We start from the raw sequence: 27,547 nt of genomic DNA, 5'->3' as shown, positions 1-27,547 counted from the left end.
TAGCAAATCATTGGTCATTCTCTTCAGTCATTTATTCTTGAAACATTATTTTACATCATACGGTCAGAAAATACATAGTGAAGGAGTCAGACAGTACCTTCAAATGAAGAGCATTGAGAGTACATTGAATGATACAAGCAAAATCCAGCAAGATCTGCACTACAGTTTGCCAGGGTGAAATCCTTTGGGAGATGGTGGGCCGCTTCACATAAGCTGCTGTTAACAGCTGCTTCCACACGTCCATGTGGAACACATCCCAATCTCAGAGTCTTCAACACCAATGAAACCCGCCCTTCTAAATGATATAATTTAATGCAAAACTTAAATTTTAAAAACATTCCAAGACTTTTTCTCTTTTAAATTGCATGTACTCTTAACAGATAAAAATACATTATACCATCAAAAGTGTAGCATGAAGAAGCCAACTTTTACTTAATATACTGTATATATTTATATATAAAAGAAAACTAGAAAATACAACAATAAAAGGAATGGTAGGGAGATTTTGTATGCATGTGTCCATGGATTGGACAAAGTAACAAAAAGAAAAAAAAAGAAAAAAAAAAGAAAAAGAAAAAAGTAGTATACATTCCTACTCATGCAAGATAAATTTCAAATCAACTGCACAGAAAATAGCAATCTTCAGTATTGTTAATAGTTACAGTTGGTTCTCCCAGTGGTTTACCCTGTGCTCATATAGATGACCTGATGCCATTAGGTGACCGAGATATCCACCGAAAGTGGTGCGCACGTGATCACTGACAACCGAAACATATGATATGGACTTCAGGTGGACGTCCCAGAAAAATGACCTTAAAAAAAAAAATCACTACACTTTGTTGTGGTGGGTCATCTGTATGAACGACAAGCATGGTCAACATCTGCCACTTTATGAGAGACATCTTGATTCCACACACACACACACACACACACACACACACACACACACACACACACACACACACACACACACACACGTCACTTGATTACAGACTAATGCTGTTTGTTGGAGCACTTCTGCAACCTTACCAATAGGTTTTTGGTTTTTTTTTTGTTTATTTATTTATTTATTTAGAAGAGAGTACTACGACGACTACTACTACTACGTCAGTTGGATGTTACAACCGAGTGCTACAGCGTGCTGGACCAGGCAAAGAAAATCAGGTTCCTCATAAGTCAACACAAAAACAGAAGAGTGGACACAAAAAAGGCATTTGGGGAAAATCAAAAAATAAAAACCAGAGGAGAGAGAAAAAAAAAAAAAAAAGAAAAAAAAAGAACCACAACAAAACATGTAGATCACCAAGGCAGAAAAAAAAAAAAAAACACAGGCATGAGCGAGGCCTACGTCCAGGGAACAGCATGTTTAGTAGATGAAAAAGTGACAGACAGAGGTGGTATATAGACAGTGGAGGGCACATTTCAGATGGATATTAAGATTGCCATAAACAGGAACCTCCAGGGAGAGACAATGAACCACTTTACAACAATACTGACTGAAGAAAACCTTTTGATTTGGTCGCTGCTTTGTCAGAATCAGAAATTCTTCATAACGTAACATGGAGCCTTTAAGAGGACACGCTGGTCTGGATTCCTGATTAGTCCTCCTAATCAACCAGCAGAGACAAGAGAGACCTGAAGTAATGACCTTGATAACTCAGACAGTAGAGCAAGTAAGTATTTCACTCACTGGTTAGTTACGCTTCGTTATTACGAACGTCTTTTAGTGTGCAGTAAACCTGTAAAGCTGTAGGCTTTACACTAATGTGGAACAGACACAGTAGAGTAACAGAGTCGTGTCTGCTTCATTATGTCAGTGTGAGGACTTATTGTCCCATGTTTCACGGGTAACAAAGTCCAAGCTATTCAGAACATGGTCCCAGAACTCACCCGTCCAAAAAAAGTGTCCAAAAGTGCAATAGATTACATATTTGGAACCATGTGGCAGGACTCATGCAGTACAGCGACAGCAGTAGGTTGGGGAGGGGTGGGGGGGGGGTAATGGAGGCAGAATTCAAACTAAAATTCAGGCCTTTTGGAGGTTGGGAAAAGTTGTGGGCAGGGTTTCTGGCATGAAGCTGAGAAATTAGGTAAGCTCTCCACAAAGGTTTTCAGAGAGATAGAGAGACAGTAGACATACACAGGCGCACCCACACACACACACACACACACACACACACACACACGAGGAACTAAGCTCATGTTTAATGCAGAGGGAGAAAGGCGCAGAGAGAATTCAGAATCGAAAGAAAGCAACAACAAATATGCAAAAAAAAGGGTCTCATCCAACATCATTGACAAGAAATAAATCCAGTTACTAAAATGAATGTCAGCCCATTAAGACACAGGGAGAACAGAATAGGACTGAGGGGGTTAGTGAGACTGAGCATGGAGCTGACCGTGACGCCGGAGAAGAGCGGTTTAGGAACGGGGAGAGGGAACAAAAAAAACAAAAACAAAACAAAAAAAAAATCAAAAGGAATGTGCATTTGCTGTGAAACAGGAGCGAGTGTGGATCCACACAACTTAGACGTCAGCTGTGCGCAATTTCAAGAAAGAGGAAAAAGACTAATAGAACGAGAAGAGATCCAATAAATAGAGGGAGGAAGAAGGTGGAAGTAGAGGGGAAGCCAGTCTCAGTGTTTGTGATATGATTCTGAGTGTTGGAAGGGGGTGGGTGGCGGTGAGGCAAGGGCACTGTTGGTCTTTCCGACACAATCAGCACTGTGAGAAGGTCTGCTTGATCTCATCCAGCACATTCCCCAGCAGTGACGGCTCGTCACATTTAGCGTCAATTGAGACTGTCTGATCAGCCTGAGGGGAAAACACAGAAGCAACAGGTGAGAAGATAAATCCAAACTGCAGTGATCAAGGCACTTCACACTAGTGTTAAACTGTAAATAAGCATATGCAGGAAAAGAAATAAAGAACTCACCGTTTTGACCAGCAAACAGACATGATGACCCTGGATTGACCTGCTGTACATGGAGGCACAGGAGTCGATCCTCTCCACAACTATCAGAAAGAGAGGAACATTAAGTTACATGTTCTATGACTATTAAGACAACGGCTCTGCCTTACTGGTTCATCCAATAAATTATTAACTGGAGAAAATAAGGAGATCTGGTTTCTCTGATGGGCATCATGACATTGTGGATTGGAAATCAATAATGAAAATAAATCTGATACTATCCAACTCTAACTGGGTTTCCTTGGTTTTTCCAACACCTACCAGAGAAATGGTGATGGAAGCAGATCCTAGCCAACAGGTGGTGGAAGGGCATGTTGACTCCCTCCAGCCTTAGAGAACTGCTCTTCAGGTCCCCGGACTCCAGTAGCTTGGCATATGCATCACTGTTTACACAATTACATTGTCAAATCTCTATTAACAAACACACGCACTAAAACCAAAGATCACAAGACTCTTAAATTGCAATAAAATTCCTGGTTGCTGACCTGTAGCAGGGAGTGGTGATTAGGTATGATGTGCAGGTAAAGTGCAGTTTGAAGTCCAGTTTTTCGTGAGTTGAGGAATCTTCCGACTGCAGCAAAAAACAGAGAGAGTTTGTTGATCAGAACCTAGCATCCATAAATAACATTCAAAAGCTTCATTGTAGTTTTTGAATAATTCTTAAGCACCTTGACTATGAAGGTGAGGGTTCCCTTCAGTTTCTGAGGCATGACAATGCTCTGCACTGAGAAAACGAAGCGTGCCTCATTTGACACCCCTGCAGAACATCAGAGTAAAATGCAGGAACCATTAAACAAAGGTCATGCTCCGCATAAAATTAGCATGTCTGACAAATCAGTTGCCCATTCCAATTTGTGCAAGAGTAAGAGAACACTGAGCAAACAGAAAGCATTTCTAGTCTTTGGTGGGCACCTGGCGGCAGCTGGAAGGGCACGACAAGCCCATCATGGGGACCAGCACCATCCGGTCGCTGCAGTTTGGAGTTGAGGGAGTCCAGCACATTGAACTCCATTGACTTGAGGAAGCTGTCACTTTTGTTCTCAAATATGACCGACACGACCACCTGACTGCCATCCTGGAGGTTGCCCTGAATGTCATAGACCTGGAGCGAGAGAGACATTTCCTTTTACCATATGTTGTAATGAGTAATGAACTGTAATGAGTAAAGCTCAGCATGCAAAACACTCACAACAAAGAAATACTCTGGGACTCCCTGACTCCCAGACCTGGGACCATTGACCAGTGTCCAAAATGTATGTTTACTATAGCAAGGTCAGTATTTACGACCAGTAGTTACAGCGAGCATCAAAAGAACGCAAAGCCAATTTGGTTTAGAACCTTGATGAGATAATATGGCTTTTAAACAGCATAATTACTTACATAAAATGCACTTCAAGGTCAAGCGTAAACAGATACCGCAAACTCTACTCTGACACATTCCACAGCAAACAGGAGAAAAGTTCACAGCAGCTGTATTTCAACTGTTACCTGATTGGCATCCTCCATCATCTTTAACAAACAGGAAAACAGGTAAAAAGGCAATGTTAAGACACCTCACAGCTCTAAAAGAACGGGTCAACTAACAAGTAGTTTTGTATTAAGGCCAAGTGGTCTTTGTAACTTGCAAGAAGTTCAGTGCCTGGTCCAAACAGGAGTGATGATGAATAGTTAATTAAAGCAACAGAACATGAGAGGGAGCTCAATATCATGAAAGAACAGCAGGGTTGTGATGAAGCAAACGTGAGCCAAAGGCAGTTGTGCGTCTCTCAACCAATCAGTTTGTGTGGTCAAAATTAACCATAGTATAAACTTTATACCTTCAACCAATAATAAACTCCATTGGACCCCATCAAACAGAATTCAAGCATCTAACTCACCATCTTGATGTAGGAGTTTTCAGCCAGCAGGCAGTAGTTTGACATTGGCTGTAAAGAGAAATGTGGAATATACAGGGTATGAATAAAACTAAATAGGACAGAAGGATACAGGCAAACATTAGCAATTTCTAGAGCTTTTATAATTGTTTTCTTCAAAAAAAATCATAATTCTAAATCAAATCTAAAAGTATTTGTTAAAAAAAAAAAAAAAAAAAAAAAAAAAAAAAACAACTTGACAGCAACTTACCGGTAGAGGTTCCTCCTCTTCCATGGTTCCGTTCTGCACAGAATCCTCGCCTCCTCCATCACTGTGGTGGTGGTGGTGGTGGTGCCGCTTCTTCTTCTTCTCTTTCTTCTCCTCCTTTTCCTTCTCTTTCTTCTGCTTCTTCTTCTTGTGTTTTGAGGATTTCTGGAAAAGGAGCATGCCCAGTTGAAGTAAACTAAAATGTCACCAGTGACACCAGAAGATGAAACCATCACCACTGTAGAACGTTTTACAGGTTACAACGGTGTAACGGATCATAAAAGTCAAGGTTCAGCTCATATCAAAGTTTTTGAGTCATGCATAGAATCATCGTTTGAAACAACAACAAAAAAAAAAGGAGATAAACATGAGGCAGTCATTTTAGCTTTCTTTCTGCAGTATCGCTAAGCTTGGAGAACAGAGCGGCTCCCCAGCTCAGATACAGCTAACAGACGCTGTATCTATGGGGCCATCTGAACAGATCACAGATCAATGATCTGTTACACCACTAATTACAATCAATGAAGAACAACAGATGCTTGTGATGACAAACATTGCACTATGAGTGATGTGGAGATGAAGTGCTATCAACCCATCCCTGAGAGAGCAAGGCTAACTGTACACGGACACGGACACTGCTGATTAGGCAATTGAGGCAATGATTACTGTAAAAAGTAACAGCAGCAGTAAAACTGTATTCCATACTGTTTAGGTTAAACAGCGTTGATTAATCTATGGTTTACGCGTCCCGGACTGTGGGGGGGGCTACCTGTACGGATTACAGATTATCCAAGATCCGTTACACCACCAGTTAGTGTCTTTCTCTATAAAAAATATATTCAAAAGCATGCCTCAAACTAGTTGTGAAAGATCTAAATTTCACAACATGGTTCATTATTCCCTCTCAGAGCACTTTTCCCCACATGAAACCTTTGCTATGACCCACCGCCTCTTCCGGTTCTGCATCTTTGGACTCATCTGCATCAGAGTCTGGAGCTGCTGCTGAGATCGTCTCAGGGGCCGGGCTTGGAGCTGGATCTGGAGTTGTTGCCTCCTGGAAAGACCCATCAGATTAGCAAACACACATCTGACCACACAAATACATTTATATACACACACCTGATTAAGCTACACGTCATGCAGAACAACAAAAAAACAAGACAACACACAAACAAGTTGTGGCAGCAATATTCCTGTCTAGACGACTGATTTGGCCATGTTCTGGAAGAGGACACTGAGAAAAAAGTAAGGGGAAAGGCAAAATCAACCTGAAGTGAGAGAGACTGGTGATTAAAATCTTAAAGTAACGAATAAGAAGGTGCAACTTCCTACCAATGCATAATACTGTCTAATTTAAAGCTGATAAAGCACAATTGTTACTAGTGTGACTTGGTTCTGTTGTGAGAAGCATCAACTGCTGACTGAGTATGTGAGACAGGATCAACAGGAACGGTCAGCATGATTCTGTGAGTGCAAAAACACTGCTTGCAACAAGATCAATACAGACAAGAGTGGTTATCCAAGCTGGTCAGACATAAACACAAACTAACAATCCACATTTAGACAGTCAGCATACACACACACACAAAAAAAAAACAAAAGAAAAAAAAGGACATGAACCTGTGAAAAGCTTGATGGGACATGAGTGAGAGTGCAACATTGGCACATGGGAGAAAAAAGGGGTAGAGGAATAGAAAGAGTTTGTTAGGAGAAAAATGGACACCACATCGTGAGAGGAAGGAGGGAGAGAGGAACCGGACCTTGGCGGGTGGGGCTACAGGAGCGCTAGAGAGCCAGAAATCCAGATCGGAGGCCTGGAACAGAGAGTGCAAGGTGGGGAAGATGAGTCCAAGCACACAGCTCCATGATATTTAAACCAACACATGTGGAGTTCACACTGCAGCACTTAAGGAAATTTAAAGCTGGAGAGATCAATGTCAATGTCCCAAAGTTTGTCAAATTACTATTCAAATGGCTGTTAAATTACTGTTTTTAAGCACCTCTGGCCCCACATTAAAAGTACTGCAGTGCACGGCCACACCATTATCACATTGCTAATTGAAGCAATGCCATAGCAGTAGCAAATTCAACAGAACAATGGAATACTGAAACATAGCCAACAAAGGCTACATTCACACAGCAGGTGAAAGGGACCCAAATCAGACGGTTTAGTTTTGTCAATTGTTCACATTCAGATTAGTCTGAACAGATCACAGTACTGAACTGTCCCCCTCACAACTGTCCTTTGATTACCCCCCCCCCTTTCAAAACCCTGATTTTAAAATAACATTTGTTTGATTGAACCATTACCCACACACTCTCACAACCACAGTTATAGCCATTCTGATTACATCTCTGCTTACATTTACGAAAAGGGATTTCTATGCGTGCAAAGGTCGCAGTGCTGCGTAATAGATTTCGGTACAACGTAAGAACTGAATTGAAAACGTCACGTTCAATATGTTTCTTGCTGTTCACACTGATATACAAGTAACAATTTTCTGTCACATATAAAGAAAATAGTTTAGAACTGGGCCACTTTACCTGCTGTATGAATATAGGAAACAGTCACCAAGGAGCATGATGGAGGAGCATCACCATAAATATAGTAAACAGTAATGAGAGACTGCAAACAATCTCAAATGGTCAGAAGCTGAAAAATGCAATTTTTGTAAGTACACTTTGGGTCAAGATTATGCAAAACTACTGCAAACTCTTTACTCTTCCTTGCATACAAAGTAAACCTTGCAAAAACTGTTTGAAGGGGTGGGGGGGGCATAGAGCATAAACCAGGTATGGCAGACAGAAGTGTTATTCTACACGGAACTGCTTTAACACATAATAATAATAATAATAATAATACTTAATGAGCAGATATGGGCATCTTAAAGCAGGACACCCCACTAAACCTTGCAGTACTCAAACCATGATTGTGACTCCACATATAAAGTTAATCGTAATAGTTCATGCAGACTCCCCTGTGCTGTTGACAGAGTTACACAATCACATCACCGAGACATTGTCACAAGGTCATACCTCAGCAGATGTGGAGGTGGGTGGTGCTACCAACTCATTGGTCTCTTCCAATTGTACTGGTTCTTCTGTCGGGAGCTCCACTGGCTCTTCCTCCTCTACATCATGCTTATGTTTCTTCTTTTTCTTCTTCTCCTCTTTGCTCTTCTGCAGCATCAATTACAATCAATCATCAAAAGAATGCTTACAGATATTCTTATTGGGCAGCATTGACCTGTTCATGCTGCCCCAGCTTCACAAATGTGTTTGGTTGTGGCAATCATTTAGAGGTTGATTAAGTTTATAACACAGATGCTTTATGACCCAGCTGGTTTAGGCTATTGTACCTAATAAAACCTAGGCTGAATGGAAACAAGATCAATGAAGGTCATCTAACTAATACATATGGACGGCAGTATAGGAACACCTACAGAAGCTTTTATGACCTCCTATTTCAAATCTATAGGCAATATGGATTTGGTCCCTCCTTTGCAGCTCAAGAAATTGAGTCAGCAGAGCCTTGGCAACTTTTATGCACTGTGCGCAATTTGTTGCAAAGGTGGCATTCCATTAGAGGACCACACTGGAATTCAGAGAACCACCCGTTTTTTCACTAATGTTGGTAAATGCAGACTGCATGGATAGGTGCTTGATTTAATACAAGGGTGACTGAATATAACGCTCAAATTCAGTGAAGTGTCCCAATACTTTTGTCCATATAGTGCATGTTTAAAACTACAACAGTATAACTTTCACAGAAAATAAATCTTTTTTTTTTTTTTTTTATTAAAAAACTAAACCATGCAAAATATTTAGTCAGGAGCCAATCTGGAAACAGTCACTACAAACAAACAGCTTTGTGGGCAGAGCATAGATAAAAACTAGAACGACAGGATACACTCATGAAGTATTAACCAATATACTGGTTCTCCCAGTAGAAGCTGGTATACCTTTCGTTCCTTATCCTTGTCCTTCTTCTTCTCTTTCTTGTCCTTGCTGCTCCTCTTCTTGGGCTCCTGTGGGACACGCTCTCCATCGCCTTCCTCCCCAGGGCTCTTCAGAGCGTCAGGGCGGTGTGTCCTCACTGGTAGCTTCTCACTGTCTGCCAGTGGCCTGGAGAGACACAGATTTTATGTTTTGTTTTTTTGGGTTTTTTTTTTTTTTTTTTTTTTTTTTTTTAAATAAGAGCTCAATGCAGAGGACTGGATTTTTTGGGGTCCAAGCGCATCAGGGGCAGATATTCCAGACTGCAGTATTAAAAAGCAGCCAAATAAATGAAAGCCTCAGCCTTGACTAAAATGAGGCAAAGGAGGAAAGGCTGTTAAATGCTGGAGCAACTGGAACTAGGTATCTGAACGGGTCAAAAACAAAGCAATCATTCAGCACAGATTATAATAATTCTGATAATTGTGTGCGCGCAGGTGTAGTCTAGATTCTTTTAGGCTAATAATATTTGATAACTGCACACTGGTTTCCAAGCACAGGTTAATAAAACATGCTGAATGAGGGCTTCAATATTAGCCACAAAACACCTCTCAGGTAAACAACGACAGCTATTACCTACACACCTACAGACATAGTTAAGGATTGGAGAGTACTGAGGGCTTGGTATTGGGTTGCCCATCAACACTGGCCCATAGGACTCACTCACTTACCTGCAGTTAGTGCCAGAAAGCAGACTGACATGAAGGCAGAGGTGTGTGCACACGAGACAGAAAGAAAGAGGTGGATCAACGAGTGTTTGAGAGTGGACTGGTTGAAGACTGCCTTGAGTGGGGCCTCCAACACCATGCATGAGACATTTAAGTATTAATACGTCCATTAAGAGATAAAAGGATTATTGCGGTCATAACAAAATCTTGCAAAAATGGTCATTTATAGGGCAAAAGAAACTGAAAACTTTAATGAAAAAGGAAAAACTTTCATTACTTTCCATGGTAGTCACTGTATCCCCCCCCCCATTTCCATACACATACATGTACTATATATTGAGCTGACATACTTGTCCAAGTCTATGTCCAGGGCTTTGTGAGGATCATTGGGGTCCTTATCATCATCATCGCTTGGTAAGGCATTCTAAGAAAAGATGACACAGCTCATTAGTACAAACATTAAAAGCAAGGACTTGTCCCTGCTTTTGTATGCAATATATCACCTCAGAAACATTTGAATGCAGCTTTCTATTTATTGTACTAACCTCCGGCATTTCCTCTGTGACTATGTCCACATGGTGAGCAGGTGTGATGTCTTCCTCACTCTCCGGGCCAGAGTCAGCCTTCCTTCCTTTCCCGTGCTTCTCTCGCTTCTTCTTCTTCTCCTTCTTCTTCTTTTCTGCCTTTTCCTTCTGCCGACGCTCCTCCTCCAGCTTCAGGTACTGGTCAGACATGGGCATCCCTAAGTGCAATTAAGGGGAAATGTATGATGACAATCAACATAGATGTAAACTAACAAAGGACATAGCCACCAAAACATCCCTTTAAAACCAATATGCTTCATGTTTGCAATTCTATTGGAGAAAGACACAAAAACTGTCTCACCTGGGACTTTGAGAGGCACACTGAGGTCTATCTGCACCACTGGAATGTGCTCTACACCTGGTGCGTCCTGATACACCTACATAAACGTAAAAAAAAAAAAAAAAAATGTAAATAAATGTAGGATATTAAAGCAATACATTTGATCAGGGTTTCATTTACACAGTATGTTTTTTTTTTGTTTGATTGTTTGGGTTTTTATTTTTTTACCTTCTGAGATGATGGTGAGGATTTGATGTAGAAGGGGTTGTTCGCCTGTTCCTGCTTCCTTGCTTCCCTCCTCTGTTTGGAATCAAAGCCCAAAGATTATTAGCACAAGAGTCAGTACCACTAGTGACCAGTAAGTAAAAAGGTCAGAAATGGCCCAGCATGAAACATATGAATAATAAAATGATGAGCTTTGGTTTGATGACACTGGTTTAGAGGTTTCTTTTGCTCTCTAATAAACTCACAATGGCAGGCCAGTGGATTAAAAACAAAATAGGCTTACTTCTACAACAAATATTAAATATATTATTAAATTCATTTAATTTATTTCAATAGTTAATGCTTTTGAATACATTTAAACAGTGGTCAAATACTGTTACCTGATGCATAGTAAAGCAAACAACCTTCTGACTTGGACAAACAAATCAAGTCATTAGAAAATAAATAAGGTGGCCAGAAAAGTATTTACAGAGATGGACAGGAAAAGTGATGCAACAGAGGGCCCTAGCCATGTGTAGTGAAGAAAAGGGGCAGATTTAACACAATGCAAGCTAAACATGCAACTAATCTGCATTTACCAGGCAAATCTGTTTCCTAACACAGGACTACAAGTCTGTAATAATGGTGAAGCACTCCGCTAATGTATGTATGCTGATGTATGTGTGTGTATACACACCCGCGCCAGCTCCTTCTCATCCACTTCAGTGTGGCGTGGTCGAGAGTGTTTAGGCTCCTCTTTAGCAAACACAGCTTTAGGCTTCTCATCCTCAGACTCGCTCTCGGAGGGAGGCTCATTGATCCAGGCATCCAGATCCAGGCTGCAACAATATGCAAAACCGCAAATTAGCACTCATTTCTGGCCTTTGAATGAGTTCATAAAGATGTGAGCTTCTTTGTACTCATATGACCACAAACAATGTTCACATTCTGTTTTGCCTGTGCAGTTCACCGCTCCTTCAAGTCGTCAACTTAAAGGACAAGTTAAATCCAGTTAGTCAAATCTCACCCCTCGGGCACAGGCACTTTCTTCTGGGCTTTAGGGGCCACAGGGTTGAGCTCTCCTGCAAACAGTGCAGACACCTCTTCAGCCACCTCCACATCCTTCTGCTGCAGCTTCTGGATGTATTTCACCAGCTGCAGGATACAGGATGCCTGCAGGGGGCAGGAATGTGGCATTAAATGATGTTCTTTGAGAAGTCTAAACACAATAGACAGGCGGAGGTAATTATGATGACATTCCAACATCAAGACAAAAGGCATATAGAGGGTCCTCACCCTCTCCTGTACTTCCAGGTTAGCACTCTGGACAAAAAGTGGCAGTCTCTCTATGAGGAGCTGGCTGGTCTCCTGTGCAGCCTGGCTGTCTGTCAACCCCTCATGCTTTCTCAGAACTGTAGCAAAGAGCTTTGCAGCGTTCTGCACATAGACAGCCTGGATGTGGCCCGGAAGGGTGGCAACTTTGGGCCTCAACATGGCCTCCAGTGTCTGCATTGGATCATCAAGGTGTCTGAGAAAGAAACACCACATTAATACCAATAAAACTCAACCTGACTCCTACAGCTAAAAGACGGTATAAAAATACCGGATTTGGCAATGTCCTATAGCTCTACAGTTCATAACTGTGCTGTCTCTTGCTTTTTTATCATATACTATTATGCCAAACACACTGCTCAGTGCAATTTGCAGCTGAGAAGGTTGTTCTGTAGATTCTAAAACCCCTAGATCTCAAGCACTCCTAGAAAACCTTTTCACAGTCAGACATACTCTGAGAACTCTCCGCAGATCCAGGCGGCAGCATAGAGAACCTCACAGATGCCATTGCGCTGCATATTGCCTGTAAGCAGGTGAGCGTTGTCCAGCAGCATGGCCATCTGAGCCACAGCAAAGACCCGAATGGCCTTGACGCGAATGGCCACGTCCAGCATCTGAGACGCAATTAGGTGACCGTGCCTTGTGCCTTCCAGTCGGGTTAACTCCACCAGGATGCTGATGTACCTAAAAACAGGAACAAGCAAATGCACAAAAAGAAATCCTTCAGAACACAGAACCAGTAGTTCTGAACTATTTACAGCCAAAAATGAAACAAAGGTTGGATTTAATAATTAAATAAATGTGGAAATGACCGCACAATGTGGACAATAAAGTACTTTCTGAAGCATTTTGTGAAAAGCACTGAATGTGTTTTCAGTGTGTCTTTACCATTCAAAGTTGGTAATGTACTGATAGTTGCTCTGGCTGCAGATGTCAATGATTTTGGTGAGCAGCTCATCCCTGTATGTGGTGCCTTCAGCCTTGTCCACGTGCAACATCAACTTCTTCACAATCTCCATCAGATTCTTTTTAGAGACCTACAAACAGAGCAGGATATCACTGTAAAATACGCTACATACTGTTCTGTTCTACCCTCTGGGTCTAAGGACAGGCCATTTAGACTTAAAGGTCATGCTCTCTTAAAGGGCAACGCTTTTGCAACACAAATTGATTTGGCATGGATCTCTCAAGGCTCTCAAGTCAAACAAATCTACAAAACATTGAGGTCATGTATACTATTTATTTAGGAAAGTATCTGTGAACAGATTTAAGCCTGTAGCTCAAAGAAAAACAACTTAAAATAAAAACCATACCATGCCATAGAGCAGGTCCAGCGCCCTAAGCCGGATGGACTCGTCCTTGTCGTCCAGACACTGCAAGATTAGGTCCTTGTGAGACTGCACAGACTTCGGATGCGTCTTCAGGATCTTGGACATGGCCAGTAGACCCAAATACTTCACTGCAACCAAGGACACATTTAGACAGTGAGGTAAAAGCTTGCGGTAGACTTTAGCTTTTCCACTGCTGCAGACTAACTCTAGAACTAGAATACTCAATATATCTGGCCACTTCCTGACCTATTCAGAAGGTTATGCTGTGGCTTTAAGAGCTTTCTGTCTACTGGAAACAGCATGATATTCATCTATTTTTAGCATCATCATTAAAGGTGAGTTTTGTGATCTACCACCATCTTTACACCATCTAGGATGAAACTTGACAAATAACCAAAACTAAGAGCCACTTTCTGCTTAATATGAATATTTGAAGATCACATTAGAAACACAATAACAACACGACATGACAATGGGGAAAACACACACAAACACACACAGGACAACACAAACACAAGACAAACAAATACTTATGGTCTCATTGAACTTTCTGATCACGCTGGCATGATACTGACTACTGACCAGCTTGCCAGGAATGCTGAGTCATTATGCAGACCTTTTTAAAGTTGGCCAATCAATCTCATCCCGTAATACCGTTTAAATTGGCAATCCTTTCAATGGCAATCCTTTCAATGGCAATCCTTGTGCTAGCCACAGCTTCTAAACCCTTCCACATAAGCTAAACTTGAAGCATATCTATAGATTTTGTCCAGCTAACAGCAGGTTACAAAGAGTAATCAATGCTTTACAGTGACCTCCACTTTAGTCAATACAGTGCCATGATTATCCTATGGATCAATAGCTCAGTCACAAAGAGACAGACCATGTGAACTCACAGAGGGGGGGGGGCACCAAGCGCTAAAGCGCAGCAGGCATAAAAAACAAGCCTCTTTCAAGTTCTGAACTCCTAATCCTAACCAGGAGTTTCAAGCTGCATCTCGGAGCAACAGAGCAAAGGAACTGTGCATTGAGAACTTCTTAAACTGGGTATGCCGAAGCAGCTGCACACAAGCTTAAGGTCAATGAGCGCAATGCGAAGCGTTGGCTGGAGTGGTGTTAAGAAGGTGACCAATCTTGATGGATGAATCTGGATTTGGCTGACCCCAGGAGAATGCTATAGTTTGTGGCAACAGTTTGTGGCAACAGTTTGTGATGGGGCCTTTCCTGTCCCAGGGTGGTGTGGCGTGAAGAAACTTCCAATGGTCTGCTCAGATCCCTGACCTCAACCTCACTAAACACTGGAGTCTCCTTCTCGTACGTCATCAAGGGCTGCAACTCCCCACACACTCCGAAATCCAAACACACACTTCATAATCTTGGATTCTCCCAGGAGAGTGGAAACAGTCGTAGAACATCTGCAATATTGCATTATATGCCAATCAACCATAACATCAGCACCTAATACTGAGCAGGCGCCTCTATGTGCCGTCACAACAGAACTGACCCATCGAGGTATGGACAAGACGGCTGAAGGCATCCTGTGATATCTGGCACTAAGGTGTTAGCAGCGGATTCTTTAAGTCCTGTATCTTATCAATGATCCTTAGGTGCCAATGAGCCTGTCACTGGTTAACGGGTTATCCTTCCTCTGACGACTTTTGGCAGCTACTGACCACTGCACATTATAAAAACCCCACAAGACTTGCTTAATGTTTTGGAGACATTCTGACCCAGGCAACTAGCCATCACAATTTGGCCCTCGGCAAAGTGGATCAGATGCTTATACCTGTCCATTTGTCCTGATTTTAATACATTATATTCAAGAACTGCCTGATCACTGCCCAATATATCCCACCCCTTGACAGATGCCACTGGGGATGAAGATAATCTATGTTTTCCACCAATGTTTTCATTGACATTTTCCCGCTGGTACTAATGTTATGGATGATTGGTGTTATTTTTAGTGTTATTTTGTTTAGTGGTTATACCTTCAGGTAAACAGAATTTATTGCCTCCAAAGGCAGGGATCAATTACCTTTGTGGGAAGCAATCACCACTAAACAAAACATACCAGTCTGTGTACTGCAAAGCTACTCCACACACTGCACTCACTGGGAGCCCGATAACTCGAACCCTCCTATTCCAGGGACAAAGGTCTAATAGAAGTATTGTTGTAGATGTGCTGCGTTACACATTACATGTGTGTGTAATTAAAAAAAAAAAAAAATGTAGTCGGAACTACAGCAAAGAGGCAACTTCGAGTTATCCAGGATGGAGGTCAGCAGGTCCTCCATATTCAAGGGCTTGGGGGGGGGGCTGTGGTCTAACACAAAAACACGCAGACAATGAGAGAATGACACACTGCAGGCATTGACAGAAGGCTCACAGTTCTGGTCCGAGTCTTCAATCAGGATTCGCAGCTTCTGCACACAGAGCTGTGGACGGCAGGGAGACACAGAAAGAAAGAACCGAAGAAAAAACAAATAGAGTGACAGGGAGATGGAGACAGCACAAGAAGAGATGGGGAGAGAGAAAAGAGAGAGAGTCATTACCACCATATTAAAGACCTTTCCACACCAGCTCCAGTATTTGAAGCTGATGGTTCCACACTTAGTCTTTTTAAAATAACAGTACTGATCTACAATTTCCTAATGAACAACTGCATTAACAGCAGCAAACCGTCTGAGATACTTAGCAATGTCTTTAGGATAATTATGTTACTGAGGAATGTAAATGTAGATAGACTGAATAATAGTGCAGTCAATGACAGAACCCATTCTTATTTGACTGGAGTGGAAAGGGTTGACCTCATGAGGAAAAAAAGAAACATATTGTGGTCAGGAATGCAAAGCACGGAGACCCACCTGAATACTAGCACTGTGGTTGGGCATCCCAGAGGACAGAGAAATCAACACTGCATCAAAACAAAGACAGATGAATTAAAACACTGACCCCAGTTACGCATTCTATTTAAATTAAATCCAACAACTACATGAGTTATTAGTTACTGACCTGCTATCACTGTGTTGACACATTCGTACAGGAGCGACATAGCTGAGGTACTGAGGGAGGGGAAAAGGAAGACAAACAAAGACTGTTGTGATCTTCTGAAGTCTGACCAAAAACAGTCTGCACTTCCACTTCCAAGCAGTACTGATAATCTTACCTGTGGATGAGGTTTGTTAAGGGCTCAATCAGCTTTTTTCCTAGACGAGGTTCTAGAGGGGTGAGGGCACCGAACTGAAAAACACAAGCACACACAAGTATAACATATCTCTGAAGATGGACAGCAAAAAGATGTGTGTAAACACAGCAGGTTTTCATCCTCTTACCAGCTTGATGATCTTGATGAGGACCCAGTTGTTGGTGGACGAGGTCATGAGCTTGAAGAAGAGGGGGGCCAGTGACAGGTAGTTTTTGGGGTTCCTTCTGGCCAGCTCACAGATGACGTTAACTGCTGCTGATTGCACTCCTGTACAGAGAGAGGGGGGTTAGATTTAAGACGACACTGTGCATGTGCAGTCACATGGTATTCCACTACTTGGCTAGATAAATTGATAGATCGCAAAAAGACCAATATACTCAATATATTTGGACCATTTCCATGTTCTACAATGTATTATTTGGGTGGTGGGTCATTCTCAGCACTGCATGGACACTGACATGGTGGAGGCCAGCAGCACTGCTGTGTCCAAACCACTTGTGCCAGCACAACACACAATGGCACTGCAATGCTTTGAATGACCCACTACCCAAATAATGTCTGCTCCGGGTGGTGGTCCTGTAGGTTTCTGACCACTGAAGAAATGGTTACACTTAAAATAATAAATCATGGCAAATTAACAGAATAGAATCATGCATTTAGTCCTCTCCTAAAGATCCCTAAGAATCGTAAATGCAGTCACACTTCTTGCATTACTACAGAAACCCACATGTTTTTTCTGAACGGTTAAAAGAAAGTGGTCCCTCACCTGGGTCAGGATCCTCCAGTTTCTCTTTGAGGCGGGGGAAGGCAGGGCGCAGGGACTCTGGGTACTTCAGGAACACTTTATACATGATCAGCACAGCCTTCTTCCTGATGTACGGCTTAGTGTGGGACATCTGAGATGAAAGAAGAGAGAAACTGAGACCACGAATGAGTGCGCGTGTGCGCGTGTGTGTGGTAGGGAACGGAAGGGCACAATAGAAAGTGACTGAGAGAAACAGGAAGTTTAGACCTCCATAAATGAGTAGTGGAGAAAGGGGGTGCAGAAAACATACTTCCAAGATATCCTACATTCGAGACCCTCCTCTTTATTCCACAACCATTCATGCCAATCATTTACTATTATTATATTTAGATCAAACCTCACCAAAGTCATAATGTCGTTGGCCAGATCACGGGCCAGGTCGGGTGTCACAAAGCAGGAAAGGCCAGTCAGGGCCACACCAGTATCATACTGATTAGGACTACTGAGATCCTGGTGAGAGAGGAGGAGTAAAAGGCAAGGCAGAGCATGAGATTTTATAGATTTTAACCTCCGCAATTTACCCATCCATTGTACTGAACACACTCAAACACTAGCAAACTAGGGCAGTGGGCAGCCACCTTAGCGGCCAGGAAGTAACTGAAGCTTAGGTGCCTTGCTCAAGGCATCGTCACTCCCATTACTCCTATCTTCCAGCCAGAGCAGAGGATCGAACAGAGAACCTTCAGTTCCCTGCATTTATACCTTTAAGGTTTAATACTTGATACAGTATTACTCAGGATTCTGTATTATTTAGCTCCTGGGCTCCCCCTACAGTTAAGGACTGTTATCCACTTTTACAGTACTGCCATAAATACAAAAGCATGTGGACCGAGGCGGCAGAGTAATGACAGGATTACTGCGGTTTTATCTAGAGATTTTGTGCGGCTCCACCAAAGATCTATTGTGCAGTAGCAGCGCTCTAGCCAAAAGTGGCAATGACAGAGACGCCATTCAGCCATTCAGTTGAGCGTTAACACAATTTTGTAGGGTGTTATTTTCTTGCACATTTGCTACATAATGCTGTTTTATGGGAGAGGACAAACAATGAGTAAAAACAAGGTACAGCTTACCTTGCGGATTTGATTGGTTGTCAGCATGATGACATCAGTGCCTTCATGGAAGCACTGGGAGGCAGCCAGGTAGCCAATTCGCTGGGAGAAAAATATATATATACCAAGAATAAACATCATATCACCCCATAGACTACTGCAACATATCAAGACTCAATAACTGCATTATTCATTCGATACAGCACCGATACCTGCAGATCTCAGTGTAAGGTTTTCTCCTGGCTTCTCACCTTGTATGTAAATTTGGAAGAGCTCATCACCTCCACAATGTTGAATGCAGCCCAGCTGACATCATAGCCCAGCATCTGCAACTGCACGTGTACACACACAAGCCAAAGGATGGAGTCAAACAACAAATGCGTTCATATAGGGAAAGAATAATAACAGAATAAAGGCCACTAAAGCAACTGCAGTAAAAAAAAAAAAAAACTGGCTGATACACCAAGATCTGTATCAGAAATCCAATATTCATGCAGACAGATGCAGGACAGATTGGTGGCCTTACGTAGGTGAGCTTGCAGACTGCATTGGCTTTGACAGCAATGTTGTCCTGCTTGAGTTCCTGCTTGATCTCGTCGATGCACGTGGAGATGTATTTAGCCTGTGGAGAGATGGTAGAAAGACGCTGGATGACGTAATAGGTAGACAGAAGGGAAACAGACCAACACTGATGTGTGCGATACTGAGAGACAAGGTTTCATTTCCTCTTTGCTGCTTCAGAAGTGTGGAAATCATTTATCAGATACACAAGAGTAAGCACACTGCACTTTTTTGCCAGGCACACCAGATATATGTGCATGAACAGGACACTGTTTCACTACTGCTGGCTTTACTCCTTTATGATATGTATTGGACAAAATTGGACATTGTTTACCTTTTTTTTTTTTTTTTTTTTTTTTAAATCAGCCAAGATAATGCTTCCAGAGTTCATTTTACTTGTCTTCCAGTCTAATGGGAACATAAGGTACTGTCCAATGAAATTCATGTATCTCTAAAATGGCACATTTACAGGAGAAGGCAAAAACATTCTTAACTCTGAATGGAAGTCAATGTAAAATAAGAGTTCATTCCAAGTCGTGTAGAGCATTTCTATTAGTCTCTTCACCCAACATTATTTACACAGTGAACAGAACAGCTACACGATTGAAATGGTGTTGAAAAGTAAAAACAGACAAAAATTGAGATCATTTTTTATTGGACAGCAGCAATACAGACCACACTTACACCCAGTCATTTCATGCAGCTTGCGTATGAGGATTAAATCTGGAGAAGGACAAGCAACATAAATATGCAAGGGTAAACTCATCTAAACATTAAAAAGGATCCAAATCTGAACGTTCAAACCACTTCGGGGGGTGGTCCGAGACCTTGTACCTATGTAAAAAAAAAAAAAAACAGTATCTAGATTGTCTCCTGATAAGATTTTAACCACATGCATCAAGTAGTCAAATGAGTCTCCAGTTTGTTGGGCTTGAAATCTGAACGCTGATCGCAAAGTGAAATCTGTCACAAATACGAATGAGTTTACACGGTCATAACGTGGCTCAAATGAGTCTCAGACCACCTCCTGAAGTGATTTGAGTGATTGGATTTGTATCTGGTTTAAATGTGTATTGGGTGTGTTTGCACTTGGCCTTTTTCAGGTATAATCCTGATACTGAAGACACATTAAGTGACCAGGTGTAAGCGGGGGCTGAGACCCATGTAATAGAAGTGTAAATGCATCCATCTCCCCAAGACACATTCAACATAATTCATAATATGAATATCCAATTGCTGTGCAGTGAGATATACTTCACTACCAAGCGTAAATGAATGTGGCTAAAATCTTATCAGGATACAATCTGAATACTTGTCTGTACTGCAAACTTCCTTAATCACCAAAATGTGGACCAATGCAAATGCTAAGCATTTCCTTCCGTTATAAACTTGCAGTTTGGGAGTTTTTGTATGCATGCATGTAGCCTATACGGTATGTAGCCTATACGGCTGTGTGTTGGCAAGAATCTAGTGCTAAGATACAGTCTGGGTTAAAACACAACACAAAAAGAACCACTGTCTGCCACCAACCTTTACATATAAAATATTCATTAAACTCGATATTTGTTTTTTGAGAACACCCACACCTAACCACCCAGCCTGGATCGGGAACTGATGCAAAGCTAATCAATCAATTTGTACCAGCTAAGCAATTCTTTAGTGAAACCCTATTCAGTCAGGTGTCCAATTTCACTTCCAGGAGGACCTTAAACGAGCACGGCTTGGTGAGAAATTACTCTGCTCATGTACACCTACAGTAGCTGTAGGAACTAACAGCTGAGTGGAATCAGGTGTGTTTAAGCAGAAAATAATTTATTTAATAATATAATTTATTTAACCGCCAAGCGGTCCTTGACTATAAAAGCCCTCCTGGACTGAAATCAGATGCCCTTGAGTTCTTGCTAAACGTTGAACTATTGAGGGGGAGTTACAGCACGACAGACATCGACGTTATCTAAAGGACAGGGTCTGAAAAGCCGGTACAAAACACCACAGTGAAACTGAAGCTTTCCATAAGAAAACCTTGGACACGGCGCTTTCTCTCTACAGCCCCCCGTCCTCCATCCCTGCTATCACACACTCATACAGAGCAGCAGTATGGGGTGAGGGTGCTGGTCATGTGTCTTCAGTCATAAGACAGCACAGATGCAGAAGGAGGGAGAGAGAGAGGGAAAGAGGGAGGACGAGAGCAATTGCATTTGCACATGAGACCTCAGCTGCAAAAGAACGAGCAGGAGGGCAGACAGTCCACAGCAGCTTCTCTGTAGGATTCCTACTGCATCCTTATGAGAGTGTTCTCATACAAACAGGCTTCAGGCATCCCGTCAGAATACCCGGAATATTTGCCAGTTGGAATTCTGGCTAACAGGCAAGCTCTCACTGAACTACAGAGAAACACTCAATATCCTTTTCAGACACACAAGTGAGCACAGTAAGAGGCACTCGAGTTGACAAGCTTAGCCTCTCTCTTTCTCTCCATCTCTCACACACACACACACTCTTACTCACTGTGCAAATATTCTAAGCTGGTGAGATTTTGAGAACACATCACACATGGAGCCACACACACACACACAGCAAAGCTCAGCCTTGCAGAAAACAAACAGAGACGAGTCCAGGGTCGGGGTAGAACATACCATTTTGGCCCTTACTGTCTGAGATTCAGGGGCTTTTTAATACACAAACTGGTGGCACCTAGTGAAATATTCTAGACAACATTCATTTAAATCATTAACCAGAAATTTACTCCCAACAAATTAAGCAGTGTATAGCATACAGTATTTTATGTGCTTTCTATTTTACTTAAAATGGTGAGGGGAAAAAAAAAAATAGGTGGATAGGAGACCTCTTTGTAAGGGACAAAACTGTTAAACATGAGGCGTGACCCCCTTTGCCCCTATTTTTTCGTGAGTAGAACTACAACAAAAAGCACACACATGGATCCGCTGCCACACATGCACACAGCCTGCTGGTTCATTTTGGAAAGCATGAATATTTCAGAGCTCTGTCCTCCGTCGGCCAGGTAACAGACACTGTATCTAGGTGAGCAGGTACAGGTTACGCTAAGGGAGCCTTGTGTGACACCTGACTCCAAATGTCTCTCTGAAACAAACACAGTTAGAAAAGTACATACAGGTGAAGAGAAATCCGTAATCCTTGGGACAAAAAAAAGAAAAGGACCCTGGCCACAGTTCAATTAAAATCACTGACACGGTGGCTCATCTAACTGTTATGTGGTTTAATGCATAACCAGTGGTAGGAAAGCAGAAGATGGATGTGAACAAAGGTTCTGGTAACGACCGAGGAGTCCACACCCCTGTAAAGACAGGCATGCACTACAATTTTAGCCCATCTTAAGCGTGATTTGACCACAACTGACTGAATTTTACGAATTTTAGCTCGATCTGCAGTGCGAGAGGGAAAGCGTTGCCTGATTAACTGCCCAAACGCGCTCCGAGTGAGCAGTCGGATGACCAGACTTCTGGACTGATTTTTGATGCCAAAAATTTGGGTCTTTGGTCACTTGTCTTGTAGATTTGAGCAGTCTAGCGAGCCAATTTCATCAACTTCACGACCTGTTTTCCCAAAAACTGCATGTTGTAGACTGCACTGGTTATAGACAGTTACATACGAATACTGAAAAATGTATTTGCCAGCAGACAAAATCTGACCGACAGCCACAGAGCACATAGAGCCATTCTTCATGGACTTGAACCACACAATGGAACAAGTAAGCAAAGCTATGCCATTTCTCAACATTTTTGTTATACAGGGCGCCACATGCTGCTGAACTGAGTATTTGTATGTAGACAGAACTTTGCCTATGGGCCGAGTTTCATGTGAAGTGTGAGCAACCATGTGGCAGCATGACAGTCGGGCTGACTACTTTCGTCCAGTGTGAGCGTAGAATTGTTCGTTGTGTACGGACAAAACCTGCGATTTCTAACGTGCAGAGCGAGTTATCGCCAAAGAACAAAATGTTCAAAATCGCACAGCGTATGCCTGGCTGAAGAGGCTTTGGGCAACTCAAAACCCAAGCCTAACAAAAGGCAAATATTTAACAGCCTAGATCTGTACAGAAATGCCAACCGCACATATGTACATTCTCAAACACCCATTTCACACGGCTAATTCACACAGCTAAGCTAATTCCATGTTATTTACATATATATACTATGAACAGATTTTTCCCATTTTGGCTTACAGCACAAGATTGCTGAGGACTACATATCAGAGTGGTCTGACCTTGCAATTATTTATAAATGTGTTGTGCAGTTTCAGATACGCACTAAATATGAGACCGATGCCTGTGCACTGGCCATCTGCACACAATCCTGAGGGACACTAAAGCTCACTTTACTTATTCAATGTGGTTAAATGATCTGTTTTAATGAACTGAATGTTAAAGTAGGTCTGATTAGAACTTTACGGCTTGCGTGGTCTCCTGGGATTACACGCCGGAGCAGGGTTGAGTAAAGATGCTGCTGCAGGAGCAGCTGAAATTAGAAAATGAGCTTTAGAAAATAGCCCAGACGCATAAAGTGTGATATAGTGCAGTTCAAAAAGGTGAAGAAGTTGAGGAGATGCACTGCTGTTCACCATCTGAGCTGTGGATGCAATGAAGGAGTTGCTCAGGTTGCAGTACGATACAAGCCCAATTAAACAGCCTATACTTATACTAGAGACAACAGGGCTACGGACACACAGTTTCCTAGACTTGGATTAAGCTAAAGCCTGGACTAAACTGCAATGCCAATGGTGATTTGTGAACGCAAATCTTTTTAAGTCCAGGATTACACTTAATCTGGGTCTGGGGAACCAGCCCTTAAATGTTTGGTTCATTTCAACTTACAGATCAGGTGCATAAATTAACACTAGTCACAATGTCAATGGTGCATTTCAATCTAATAAAGTGTTCCCCCAGTTTAAAGAACCCTGTAGGACACCGTGGTCGTCTGCAGGGCTAAAGAACGAGTGCGTTTCAGCGCATGACCATGTCAGTTCGTGTGGGTCCCCTCTGGGCATACAGCTGAACACGCACTGTGGACAAATGGAGCACTGCTAATACACATGCAGCGAAGATGGCTGATCAAATTATAGAGCAACCTGGCCCACATTTACTGCCACACACACACACACACACACACACACACACACACACAGATGCAGGATCGGTGATCCAACATGGAAGATGACTGCTGCATCATTGACAGCACCTCTCAACAGTAAACCACTGAAATGCATCTGCACTTTAATTTGTAGCAACTGAAAAAGGTTGGTCACTAAATACTTTCGGTAGGTACTGACCACTGCATACCAGAACAACCCCACAAGACCTGCCTGATGTTTCGGAGATGTTCTGACCCAGTCGTCTAGCCATCGCAATTTGGCCCTTGTCAAATTGGCTCAGACGCTTATGCTTTCCTGCTTTTTACACCTCCTTAAATCGCCTTTAAGAACGGACTGCTCACTTGCTGCCCAATACTGCATATCCACCCTTCAACTCAGTTTCATCATAGCAACTTTTCTATCTTGACGAATCAGCAACAGTTGGCAGTTTGCACAATGATCATGCAGTCTAAATTTCTCCCTGTGTTCGCTCTTATGGTGAGAAGCATAACCTGACGGACACACCCACATTTTATATAAGGCTTTCTTGTTGATCCTCATCTAATGCAACCATCCTGGATTCTCTGAAAGGAAATGCAAAGCCGGTTATTGTTCAGTTCAGCCTTAGCTTAAAAATCCTGTTTGCTCAAACAACAATGTAATCAGTGCTTTATTTGATGGCCTTTCCCAAACACACACACACACAAGTGAACAGGACAGTGAAAAACACACTTCCTGATATTTTGTGGTCAACTTTTGCACAGAGATGGGGAAACACACTTCATAGTTACTGACATTCATAGCCTAACCTCTCATACAATCCACCAGCACAGGCTTCATACCCCTGGCTGATGCTGAACTGCCAGATGTTACCTTCCCACCCAGGTTCAGCAGCTTCAGCATCATCTCCAGCAGCATCTCCAGCATCATCTCCAGCATCTAACCACTCTCTCCACTGCCTCATCTGCAGCAGACGGACAGCTCAGACAATGAACACACAGTCTTGCACGTTGTTTCGTGCTGTTTATACCGGCTTTATCATTTTTAATCCTGTTTGTTTAAGACAGAGGGCCTCGTCTGCAGGCAGGCGTTGGTCCCAGCTGGGTTTCCATTTAGACCGAGGACAACCCAGGAGCTCGTTTTCAACCACAAACCGCGACCATGACCTTTAATACATCACATATAACCATATAAGCAGTGCTTTTTGTTTACATGTGAATGAATACTGACAGCTAGCTAACCTAGTCAGCTAGCTAGCTAGCCTCTGCAGCAATGTGTCCTATTACTAGTTAGAGTTAGCTAGCTAGCGCTATAGCTAACTGAGACATCACCGACACGACATCCTCGCCGTGTCCAATTTCAACGTGGCATTTAGCTACAAATCTAACGCGGGGCTGTGGGAATAGTGTGCAGCTTTAGCGATGATTAACAGCCACTAGAAACGTGGCCCACGTATCCTACAATAGCAGGAAAACAGCTGTTAGAGAGGAGATTGCGAGCTGGAGTCAGCTGTTACCTGACATTTTAGCCTAAGCCTAATCTCGAACCTGAGCCACCTGGAATTAGGTGGTACCAGGGAAAAGGTTGGTGGGTTTTAAAAGATAACCACCTATATATTTTTTTCTTCCAGCTTGCCAGCTAGCTAGCCACCTAGATAATTGAAAGTTTAAGGCTGAGGCAAGCGCTTGTTTGCTAACAGGTCGGTTAACGTTAGCTAGCTTAGCTTAGCTTAGCTAGCTAGCGTACTGGTGGTTAGCTAGCTAGCGCTAACGCTGGCCAGACCTACTCCCAGCGTAGCTGAGGCAGGTGACACGGCCTCCCATTTCACATTAACGGCTGTTAAAAGGACACGTTTATGAATGGAAAATGAGGAATAATTTAGCCCAGCAAATATGAATCGCCTCACCTCATCTTCCTTGTGATTCCTGATGCCACGTACTAAGTCCTGCAGGTTTTTGTCGAACATCCGATCGATGCTGCCTTTAACGATCTTTAGAGCCATGGCTGCCGGGGAGACCAAGCGGCTGTTCTCTGAGCTCTCAGGCCGCTGGACTGGCTCTCATCCACCCGTGAAGCCCAAGCAGAGCACCGCGGAGTTCTCCTGATCCAACCCGGGGAGATGACAGGTGATGCCGGCCAGGTCGCGTCCTCCTTCTCGCTGCAAAACAGTCGACTGTCGGTGGAGCCCGTCTAGGAAATGGCTGACAAAATGGCGCCCCGGTCAGCTGACTGGCTACATGATTTTATTTATTTATTTATTTATTTATTTTTTTACCCTTTTTTACTTTAACAAAACGTGAAACAGCACCACAGCTCTGACAATATATGAATCAGATACTTAGAGAGAACGAGAGGTACATAAAGACATTTATTTTTAATTATTATTATTATTATTATTAATTAATAACACAAAAATGATGATCTGTAGTGTTGTAAGGCCATTTGTATGATGGGGGGAAGCAAAACACTTAAATCTCAACTTTGGCTTTAAAATATCTGGCTTTGTAAATGTGGGATTTGCCAAGTACACAAATAGAGCCATAGAGCATGTGCTAAATCCTTACAGTTAATGAGTATTTTATTAGGAACTTAATAACACTAATACTAAGCATGGCCTCCTTTTCCTCTTAAAACACCTTCCAATTTTCATGGCATTTTGGAAACATTTCTTTAAGATTGTGGTGTTGACATTTTCGCAGATTTTCCAGGAGATTTTCCACATGCATGCTGTGAATTTCCCTTTCTACCACACCATGAAGCTACTGAATCTACTGGATTCAGATCTAGGGACTGAGCAGGCCACTGAAGACACTGAACTTACTGTAGTATGAAAGTAGATTGAGATGAGGTGACATGGCGCATTATCACGCTGAAAGGAGCTGTTAGGGATGGGTAAATTGTGGACATGAAGGGATGCAGATGGTCAGGAATGCTCAAATAGGTTGTAGACTCAAAGTCTGCCAAGAAAACATTCCCCGCACCTTTACATCATGTTGGCACAGGGCAGGTTGGGTCCATGGAGTCATGCTGTTGGCACCAAATTCTGACACTAGCACCTGTGTGCCTCAGATGACCTCAAGATTCATCAGACCAGGCTACATTTCTCATATCCAGTTCTGATGAGCCTGTGTTCACTGCAGCCTCAGCTTGCTGTTGTTGGCTGATTGAAGTGGAACTCGCCGTGGTCTTCTGCTGTTGTAGCCCACCTGATGGTTAGATGTGTTGTGTAAATTACAGAGAAGCTCACCACAATTGTAGAGTGGTTTTCTGAGTTACTGTAGACTTTGTCAGCTCCAACCAAACTGACCATTCTCTCTTGACCTCTTTCATC

At 42.5% G+C, this 27,547-nt stretch overlaps 1 protein-coding gene across 3 annotated transcripts; it reads right to left on the bottom strand.

Moving 5' to 3' along the window:
- Positions 1–17: 17 nt before the first annotated feature.
- On the bottom strand, positions 18–26,429 carry ap3d1 (adaptor related protein complex 3 subunit delta 1). 3 transcript variants are annotated; one of them, XM_072660070.1, is made up of 34 exons: positions 26,123–26,429; positions 19,073–19,168; positions 18,798–18,878; positions 18,568–18,648; positions 17,840–17,947; positions 17,459–17,588; positions 16,820–16,959; positions 16,654–16,727; positions 16,500–16,549; positions 16,352–16,401; positions 15,874–15,922; positions 13,470–13,615; positions 13,045–13,193; positions 12,610–12,840; positions 12,121–12,352; positions 11,852–11,997; positions 11,522–11,663; positions 10,849–10,920; positions 10,642–10,717; positions 10,302–10,498; positions 10,107–10,180; positions 9,055–9,217; positions 8,129–8,272; positions 6,853–6,906; positions 6,039–6,146; positions 5,096–5,257; positions 4,849–4,896; positions 4,460–4,480; positions 3,884–4,073; positions 3,640–3,728; positions 3,457–3,542; positions 3,233–3,354; positions 2,936–3,015; positions 18–2,814 (listed from the first exon to the last, which is right to left on the bottom strand). In XM_072660070.1, the coding sequence occupies exons 1-34, from the start codon at positions 26,216–26,218 to the stop codon at positions 2,719–2,721; spliced, it is 3,783 nt and encodes a 1,260-aa protein (XP_072516171.1). In that variant the 5' UTR covers positions 26,219–26,429; the 3' UTR covers positions 18–2,718. The 3 variants fall into 3 exon arrangements, with proteins under 3 accessions (XP_072516171.1, XP_072516172.1, XP_072516173.1); XM_072660071.1 differs by lacking the exon at positions 4,460–4,480; XM_072660072.1 differs by lacking the exon at positions 6,853–6,906.
- Between the last annotated feature and the right edge of the window lie 1,118 nt (positions 26,430–27,547).

The sequence above is a fragment of the Salminus brasiliensis genome, chromosome 17, assembly GCF_030463535.1.
Source record: "Salminus brasiliensis chromosome 17, fSalBra1.hap2, whole genome shotgun sequence".
Lineage (NCBI taxonomy): Eukaryota > Metazoa > Chordata > Actinopteri > Characiformes > Bryconidae > Salminus > Salminus brasiliensis.
The sequence above is the reverse complement of the archived record's forward strand: the minus strand, read 5'-3'. Positions and strand labels throughout refer to the sequence as shown.